We start from the raw sequence: 10,310 nt of genomic DNA, 5'->3' as shown, positions 1-10,310 counted from the left end.
CTACAAATTAAAAAAAAAAAAAAACAGAGCTACATGTTGAAATCGACCAGAATTCTCCTTTAAGTTGTTTAGTGCAAGTTCAAGTCAAGTCTAAAGGAAGTCCAGTATATCAAAGTCTCAGGTCAAGTCTTAAGTCCTAGTGGCAAGACATCAACAAACTGCCAGTCTTTTATGTCTCTGAATGAACAATATTATGAGCCCACATTTAAAAATTTTCTTTACAAAGATTTTACAATTTTACAAGTTTTTTGAACACACAGGCCAACATTAAGACAATTGTTTTTGCTTTAATAAATACATGAACTTGTGTTCATGTACAGTATTTATGAATGCCCGATTTACAAAACTGGGGCATAAAGTTTGAAAGACATTGGCATTTACCAGGCAGGCGTCAGGTGTCCTATTGACTTGAATTATGGGAATTGTAGGATCTGTTGACTTTAGAGTGAGGCCTATTTACTGGGGAGTAAAAGTCTTAATATCTCACCTACCGTTGCAGTAACTTTAACCATTGTGTTTTTTTTAATCTGTTTCAGCTACATTTTAAATATAAAGTGCCATTTTAAAATATTCGTGTGCCATACCTGCATTAAGCCTGCCATAATCTACTGAGCCAGCTCAGACAGTGTTATTTTTTCTTTTGCGCCGCATTCTGTGAAGAGGCAATGAGTAGCCAATCAGAGGCAGAGTGGAGTGGGTCTTCGTGGATTGTAGATGGGGAAAACGTCAATCAAACTACTGTAAATAACAGGCTGTGAAAGAGGTCATTTCACATAGGAACTTTTCCATAAAAACTCTCTTATTGCTAGTGTGCCATTAGTTAAGCTATCCGCATGCTAACGGTAGCCTGCATGCCTAAGGTTGATGACCCCTGTGTCAGAGCATTACTAAAACACTGGAGAACCCCTTTAAATTAAAGCATTTTTGTAAGAATTTTACTAAGATTGCACTATCAGTGTAATTTGTGGTGGGTTTATTTTTATTATCATGCTAATCAGGCCATTCTGATTCTAATAACTTTTTAGCCAATTTCCCTGACTATCAGTAGTAATGTGGTAAAGAGAGAGCTGCGAGCAAGACAACTCCATCTCTTTTTCTTCTCATTTGTCTCTTCTTCTCTTCGTCTCTCTGTCTCAGAAAAACACAGAGCAGACCACACATAAATGGCCCGACGTCCCGTCCAGTTAAGACCGATCAGGTCATTTTCCATAAAAGCTGAAACCATCTGACTTGAGGTAGAGCTGGCCAATATACCGATATTGAATTGACATTGTGATATAATAGATATCATCATATTTTTTTCGATATCGTCATATCGTAAGTGATGTCTTTTCCTATTTTTAATTATAAAGGCTGCATTACAGTATAGTTATGTCATTTTACCAGACTGTTAGCTAGCTGTTGAATCATTTGTCTACTTAGTCATTATCTATACTAATAATTATTCTACTATATACATATATTTTAATATCTACATTATTGATGATAATTTATTAAAAATCTTAATCTATTAAAAAATATTTTGTGAAATCACCATGTCAACCCCATACTCAATATCGATATCAGTGTATTATGTCAAACATATTGTGATATAGGGGCACCTGGTTGAGTATGCGCCCCATGTAAAGAGACTTATATGTCCTTTAAAGAAAGGCAGTAAAAACCAAAAAATAATCTTTAAAAAAAACAAATATTGTGATATATCACCCGGCACTAACTTTAGCCCACACATGCTCTGTCTTTCCACAGAGCATCGCCATTTCTGGGTGACATATTCATAAAGCAAGAGCGCCGGGAGCTAGAGGCAATGTTCAAGCACCACGCCATGTGCTTTACCCTGGGTGCAGACAGAAGAGTGAAGGAGACGTCTTGCTATCGGAATAGAGATGCTTGTCATGCTTTAAGACTCCTGCAGGAGACAAATAAAACATTCCACCATCACAAACAACATCTGGATGCATTGAAGACATGAAAACAACCCCCAGCATGTGTGTGAGGTCCCGGTAATAACAGTGCGAGAAAATCCGCCGCTCTCAACCACTCGTGTCGGTGCACGCAACACAGATACACATTCTTGTCAGTATCAGTGTCAGAGATGGGGCTCTGCAATCTGAGCATTAAGAGTTGTCAAACTCCCAAACAATGGCCAATCCCTAAAAAAGCTAGCCTCATAAACCTGCCCACCAGGACTGCTCCTATATGGAGAAAAAAAATCATAATCACCGTTATTTTTGGACAATATTGAAATCTCGATTATTTGACAGGATTACTCTTTGACTTTTGGAAAAATTTTGCAATAATTGGATTTAAAAAATCAACAGTGAAAACACCTTGAACTGTAAAATTTCTTTTTATACTTTCACTGTTTGAACTTTTTTCTCATTCCGAGCACAAGACAAAATAAGAGTTTACTTGCACAACGTATTGTAGAGATGTCCCAGTGGATCAGAGTCGATATGGGCATTTTTTAACAGATCAGGGATCAGCAGTCACCCCATTCCCCTTACTCGGATCATTTGCATCAGTGAATTCAACCCTTTTCTAAGGAGGAGTTGATTTTATATTTGAGTTTTACAAAATGCTAGCAACACTAAGTTAAATGTATTAAGCCAAAGTCATGTTTTAGTTACTTTGTTTGCTTTTATTTTATTTTTGGAAACATACTGTGTGCAGCTCTTTTAGCCAAGCAAATTCAAGTATCGGATCAGGACTCTGCAGATGTTGAATTATTTTAAAAATCGGATAGGGATCCGGGGCCAAAAAAAAGCTGATCGGGACATCCCTATCGTAATGTGTGAAAATAATCATCTTTCTCGATTACTCAATTTTTGTGATCGCTAGCAGCCAAAATCTAAATCTTTGCACCTACTCCCTACACATCAGCCTCTCGGTTAGGGGAGTGAGCATCCGAAAACAGAGACCCCTTTTTCACCGAGATATCACTCTGTGTTTGATAGGCCAATAAATATTTGAGTGGGGAACAGCTCTCTGAAGAGATGTTTTATGGTGCCAAATAACAACACCGTCTCCCAGTCTGGGCCTTTGGAGTCTCCAGAACATGAAATGTTATGGGACTGGGACGTGTAGCAGAAACAGAAGCTTAAAGTAAACATGGCAGTGCCCAACCTCGCTCTCTCTTTTATCACCTCCTCCTGCAAACACATGCACACAAACCCAGAGGAGAATGGGTTTGTGTGATTCGTGTTCGCGACTCAGCGGCCCAGCTTTCCCTACAGTCCGACGAGCACTTCCCTTTTGCCAAAGCCCCCGAGTCTCATTCCCCCTCCTCTCACAAGATAAGCATTTCCAGCTGGTTTCACAAACATTACAAATGAGATCTAAAGGGTGCCACAGATTGTGTCTTTCTCTTATTTTCTCTCCCTCCCTCTCTCCCGCTTCTATTTTCTCCTGCTCACAGTGACTAACCTTGTCTCCTGAGACAGGGTAGCTAGGGAAACTAGGCCAAAGACTGGACCGCTGAGAATTTAGTGAGCCCAAAACACATATAGGCCAGCTCGGAGAAGCTTCTTTAACTGTGCTTATATTAGCCTGGATACTACTCAACAAGCCTACACATACAGTTCCACTGACTTTGGGAAGCTCATGTTACACTACTAAACTCCTCTGCGGAAGCGATAGCTGCGCATTAAGAGCATATTACTGTATATATCATCAACAGCCATTAGCACCATTACACAGCAATGAATTCACTGTCTCTAAGCACTAGAGAATTCTGCCTGCAAGTGGATTTTGCCACATTAGCCTAAGCACAACTGTTTATCTTCAATGTGTGTGTTTTTCAGGAATAGTTAGACACCTTGCCAAGAGTGAGAGGAGACGATTTATACCACTCTTAACATGAGTTATCCATCTTTTCATCTCACTCTCTCCACACACACACACACACACAAACCACACACACACACCACACACACACACACACACCACACACAACCCACACACACAACACACCACACACACAACCCGCACACACACACACACATTGTATCTATCAAAGTATGTATGATCAAAGACTCATATCATTCATCTTAAAAGACACTTCATTTAAAAAAAAAAAAAAAAGATCTTGGTTTTCCACTGTTCCAACAATCATCACTCTGGTTTAGTTGAAACAAACACTTATTTCACCCATATATATTTCAAAACAAGCTGGCATTGTACGCCAAAAGTATTGTTTTTTTAAATGGAGTCTGGTGGGTTTGGCAATAGTGATTTCGGAGACATTTTTTTGTCAACTAAAATGATCTTACTTAATATACTAGGAATCATTTCCATGATGTTGTTAGAATAACAACCTGAGTCTGTCAGTGACAAAAACAGCACTTTTAGTGGATGGAAATTGCGATGCACATTTGCCCTACAGGATTACAATGCAGACCGGTTGTTCTCGCTCAATACTGAACCAGTTTCAAAGATTTTGGTTACATCAGTCACACAGACACCAAGTCATGGGAAAATAGGGTTAAAAAAAAATCAAAATTACCCATTTAAAAAAAGGTCAGATGTTTGGTGTTATTATTAATCAATGCTGCTTCCTGGGATTATCTCATGGTAATGTGTATATGTAACGTGTTCCCTCTTATAATAAAAAAAAAAAATCTTGATAATGAGATTTTTCTGAATTAGTAAAGCTTAACTAACCACTTCTGAAAGAAATGCACACAACTGAACAGTGCGGCGCCACAACCAATCAGGGGCTCTTATACCAAACTACATATTGAGTCTGTTTCCATTTGAAAACACAGATTTGTTTGGGAATATGCATCACCAAAGCACAATGTTTTTGCATCATTACCTCATCTTGAAGCCATGCTGACATCTACTTTTTAAGACCGTTATTATTTCAGTTGATATCGTTCTTACATGGGGCCTAATAAGTTTGTGTTTAATCAAATAAACACAAACTAATTGGCACACAGCAAACCTGGGGGCAGGTAGTACTCCAGTAGGGGAGTACTAGTGGGTTTCAAGAGCTCCAGGCAAACTATAATTCAGCTGCCATGTGGAGTCTGCTGCGTGCCGTGCACTGTACTTGAGGGGTACTTAAAGGCGACAGAGTACATGCAAAATACCCGGTGAATGGAAGGAAGGGGGTTTTGGGTTGTCAAACGGTGCCAAGAGCTCCTTTTTGCCCCGGGGCTTTGTACAGTGATGCTTCAACAGTGTCAGAGTCTAAGTATTAGTTTCAGTGGGGCCACCCCATGTTAAAAATATATGCACTCACCGTCCAGTAGAGTGTTTAGGGGGGGGAGGGTATCAGGGCTGTGCAATGAATCACCTTTTTTATTGCGATTTTTGACTCCTCACAATCACAAAAACAATGTAACCGAGAAAACCAATTATTTTGCATGTAAACTTTAATTGTGTCTTAGGTTCTGAATGACACGTGGACTTCCCCCTCCTCCCGAAATCTGAACTCACCGAGCCAATAGTCGGAGACGCCTGTTTGTTTGTGGTCAGGGCCACACAAAATGTCATTTTTTTATCGTCCTTGCGATATCAACATGTGCAATAATCACATCGCGAAAGGCCGCTACACATCTCAAAGGACACCCAGAGATTTTTTTCTGGTAGTTGACAGAAAATATCAAAAAGGGCCCTAAAAAATGTAACTGTCATTCTTTTTTTGGTGGTTCCTTTTACATAATATCGTTATCACATATTTTCCTCATATCGTGCAATATGTCTGATATGGGAGTACATATGGCAAAATCCCTGTGAATTCCTCCTTTCAAAAGGAGAACAAGTGTGCTAATTGTGTCCACATATCATTAGGCCTAAGGGTCTGCAGGTCTGTAATGACATAAGAGCAAGTCATTTATTAGGACTTGTTTGTGAGCTCAAAATGGGATCTGAACTGAGGTTATGCATTGCAGAGCCCCAACACAGACTCTCACTTATAACAAGTGTGGTATCGATGAAGAAGGCCACAGGAGGGAAGGATCAGGAAGGTAATAATAATCACCGCAGCCTGTTGTCAGGTTCGTTTGGTCGGAAATCCGGAGAATAAAGTGACCTACAGTACATTGATGACACAAGCCTCAAATAATAAAGGTACATTTGAAAGGTTATCAGATTGAGTTGGATTCTGTCAAAGCTCCAGAACAGATGCTAAGTGGACAACGTGGGGAGATGATTTTGTCAACTGCTGTTTCAATCTCAATTTTGAAAGCCAACAAAGACAAGGTGCCCCCTCATGTGCAAAAAAGTGGACATTTGTAAATCTACAATTCCATGCAATTTGGGATATAATCAAAAGCTTCCGAAAATAAACAAAATGGACCTGGTGTTAAGATTATTTTGTCAATTTGTAACCAGATAATTATATGTTGTTGTTTTTATTTTGAAATAATTTCAGGATCCGGTTATTCCACAGGCAGGGTCATTTTAATTTTAGACATGACAATTCAGCACTTATGGAAACAATATAGCCTATATTTTTGAAAACAAACTGTCAGTTTCAGACATGTTTTGAAGCTTGGACAGGCAGCGTTGAACACCACTGTTCAACTGAGAAAGCCTGATAAATGATCAGTGAAGACGATCAAATAAATATGGATTACTGGTTGTTATTTGAGTCTGTGAGGACATACTGGAATTGTAGTTATTAAAAATTGAAATGTGAAACAATTGAAACACTGTGAGGCTGACACTTTGTGTCAAATCTGGCTGTGGAAGTTGTGCTTTCACCTCACAACTCAATGAAACACACAGGTTAGCTTGTATTGCATGGATTCAATCATTTGGTGTGAATAGTACAATTTCTTCAAGTTTATGACGGCTTAGTCTTGCATTGCCAGACCTTCCTCCACAGCGCTGCGGAGGAGGGTCTGGCAAGTCCACACAGCATTCTGGGATGGGAGACGAATGTGCTGTGGTTTATTGGCATTTCTTTAAAAACCAATCACAATCGTCTTGGGCGGCGCTAAGCTCCGCATGGAGCAACAGTGCGTCTGCAAAATAGTCTCAGGAAGGAACTTGTTTTGGTGGAACAAGTGTACGTTTAAAGGTTGTTTTAGTCGTGCAACAGAAAACTCAGATTGGACAGATAGTCTAGCTAGCTGTCTGGATTTACCCTGCAGAGATCTGAGGAGCAGGTAACCATAGTCCTCAGAAATCCACCGGAGTTTAGAATGCCAACACAAGGGAAAGCGGAAGGTGATTGACATCGGCGAAAAAACATGCATCCAGGTGGAAATTCCCGCAGCACTGTAGCATACCCGGAAGTGGAACGTCGTGGACATAGACCAATGACGGCCTAACCCTTTACACAACTGCATGTAAACTAGCCACATAGCCTAGTGTATGCTACATGCACCAAGGTGTTGATTTCGAACACTGATTTGTCTGATTAACCAATAGTTTAGTCAGAAAGTCATGATAATTAGGGCTGCAACTAATGAAAATGTTCATTCATTCAATTATTTTCTCAATTATTGGATTAGTGGTTTGGTCTATAAAATGTCAGAAAATTATGAAAAATGTTAATCAGTGTTTCCCAAAGCCTCCAATGACTTCCACAAATATCTTGTTTTGTCCACAAATCAAAGATATTCAGTTTGCTGTCACAGAGGAGAGAAGACGCTAGAATATATATATAACATTCACAGATATTTGCTTTTTCCCATAAAAGACTCAAACCGACATAGTTGGCAATTATTTTGATAGTTGACAACTGATCAATTAATTTTTGCAGCTCTGATGATGATAATCTTGGCATGTTGAAGATGCTGCCCTGCATTAGGCTACCATGCAGGTTACATCCCTGAGAGTGCCCAGGCTTGCTTGACTTGCTACACAGTTATGACAGCTCACTGTCAGTTTAAACACTGTTGGGGGTTAGCAAGTAATGGTTTGCTTTATTATTTATAACCAAGTCAACTAGAGTCTACCACAGGTCTTAGCTTAGCTGTGGTCTTCACATGGCAGCTACGGGCTACACTTCTAGTGGACTAAATGCAGCGTTTAGGTGTCACGCTGACTGGGAACAGGCCACTGAAGACACACCGCTGATACGTCTGACTGGGACAAGGTGGGGATATTGATAGGTGACACGGATGAGGATGAGGCAGGCAGACAGGCAGACAGACAGACAGGCAACTCACGTAGTGTTTAGACGGGTTGCGCCTCTTCTCCACGTCCACGACTTTCACGTCCAGCACAGTCCGAAACTGCATCTTGACCCTGCAAAGGCTATGCATAAAAGCGACAGACAGGCAGGCGGCTGCGGCTCCAGATAAGCTATTAATCTTGTCTTACGGGAGAGCGATAACAACATTCATCGCTGTGTCATTTAACGTTAACCAATGCAGCGGTCCATTAGAAGAACGGGCAGCTCAGACGTCCCTCCGTTGACGCAACGGCCATTCAAATCTGGTAAGAAACTTATAAATATAGTACATTTAAGCCTGTTCCGGTCGCTCTCGGTGAAATACACACGGCCGAATATCCGAGAAGAGAGCGGTGTTCATTGCCTTCAGTGGCCAGTGTAGGACGGCGTGCTGAATGATGAAGGCGGTAACGTAAAAAAAAAATAGGAGAAAAAAAAAAGTGAAACGAGTTCCTTTGTGTCTGCCGCGATGCCTAGAAAAGGGGCATCTGTGTACCTGGAGGTTACAGGGGGCTGGCTGAAGGCGAGGGAGCCGGCAAATCCAGCGCCAAACGCCTCCTGCGTTACAGCACGCGCAGCGAATTTAGTGAACGGAGTGGGATGGGCTTCATGCACGTACTCAGGGCTGCTTAAAGCGCTCGAGAAAAACCCGTTTGTCTGTGTCTTCTTATGGTGTTGTGTGACATGTCTTCCTTCGGGGCCCCCATAAGTTTTCCTCCCCGCTTAAGAGAATGTGAAATAAATGTGCCATCTGACACAATATATGGGCCTGAATTCAACGTAAACTCTATGTTATTAATTGAAATGTCCATATATAATTTTGCTCTGCAGCGTGGTTATGAAGCTATATACTCTCCTGGCTCTGAGTCATGAGCAGAGCTTTCTGGCCGGAGACACGAGCAACTGGAGATATGGATACAGATGTTTCACAGGCGACCAATCAGCAGCAGGCTGCTCTACACGAAAGAGCCAATTAACGACCAAACACTGCCCCCCTGTGTGTGCACACAATAAGCACGAGGATGAAAAATTAAATAAATAATAATTTAAAAAAAAGCCCATTGAGAGAAAAAAATGAAACAGCTAAGACGCATTAAGAACAGATTTATAAAGCTTTACTAAGACCAGACCGGTATCAGCCTTCAGCCCAAGGCTGCAATTCCAACTGGGCAACTGCCCCAGGGCACAGGGACTCCAGGGGGCCTGAAAGCTCCAGTCTCACGGGTAGTGGAGCAAATAAGTAGGAGTGTCAGCTGCTTTATTGTATTGTAATTAAATAGACAAGGATAGATTACCATCTAGGCAAAGTTTGCAACTGCCCCAGGGCCACAGATCATCAGGGGGGACCCAGAGTTCATAGTGAAGCAATTCATTTGTGGCTATTTATTTAATTGGCTTTTAGGCAAATCATACATTTGTAATTAAAGGAGAAGTCCACCGGTTTTACACTGCTTATTTTAGTCATCATGGTGAGTGAGTGAGTGCTACGCAGTGTGTAAAAACAGCGGTGTAGTATTTTTTTGTTCGCTCTGCAGGGAGCTTTTCAATGCCTGAGAAAATGTTGTTTTCTTGGTTGTTTTCTCGCCTTGGGTTAAGCGACTTCACATTTCAAACTGCAAGCCTGCAGTTACAAAGCCGAGCTTGGAGCTTGACAGACATTAGTCAGGGGAAGTCAATTGAGTTACATTTTGGGAAATGTTGAATCCAACTTTTTGAAGCATGAACCATAGTTTGAACAAAAACTCTAAAGATCTATGCTAGAGAAATATCATGTGGCATACTCGGCATGAATTAATGCATCATATTTGAGTCATTAAAAAACCACGAGGATATGACATATTGGTGCATGTTGCATATTGGCATTAGGATGTGCTTGTTACTGCTTATTTAATTGTCAGAGATGGTAACAATAGCCTTTACCAGTAGTATTATGTAACACTATTTTTTTCACTGCATTTTTTAGAGACAGCCAAGAAACAAAGAATTTATAACATTAAACTAGTAAAAAAAAAAAAGCACACATATATATAGTTATATATATATAGAAAAAATTGTACATATTGCCACAGTGCTGCCATGTACATAAATAGACAAATATACAGCACAATATACATACACAGATATCTTAACACTATTTTTCTTTTACGTTTATCTTATGTAGTTTTGCTATGTCTAGCCA

General features: G+C 40.4%; 1 protein-coding gene across 3 annotated transcripts in view; it reads right to left on the bottom strand.

Moving 5' to 3' along the window:
• sh3pxd2aa (SH3 and PX domains 2Aa) overlaps window positions 1-8,694 on the bottom strand; it is a 167,093-nt gene extending 158,399 nt beyond the window's left edge. For all 3 annotated transcript variants that reach the window (XM_032527006.1, XM_032527012.1, XM_032527019.1), the window contains exon 1: window positions 8,127-8,694. In XM_032527006.1, coding sequence (XP_032382897.1) covers window positions 8,127-8,222 — 96 coding nt within the window. In that variant the 5' untranslated portion in view covers window positions 8,223-8,694. The remainder of the gene's footprint in view (window positions 1-8,126) is intronic.
• Between the last annotated feature and the right edge of the window lie 1,616 nt (window positions 8,695-10,310).

The sequence above is a fragment of the Etheostoma spectabile genome, chromosome 2 (genome assembly GCF_008692095.1).
Source record: "Etheostoma spectabile isolate EspeVRDwgs_2016 chromosome 2, UIUC_Espe_1.0, whole genome shotgun sequence".
In the NCBI taxonomy this organism is placed as follows: Eukaryota; Metazoa; Chordata; class Actinopteri; order Perciformes; family Percidae; genus Etheostoma; species Etheostoma spectabile.
The sequence above is the reverse complement of the archived record's forward strand: the minus strand, read 5'-3'. Positions and strand labels throughout refer to the sequence as shown.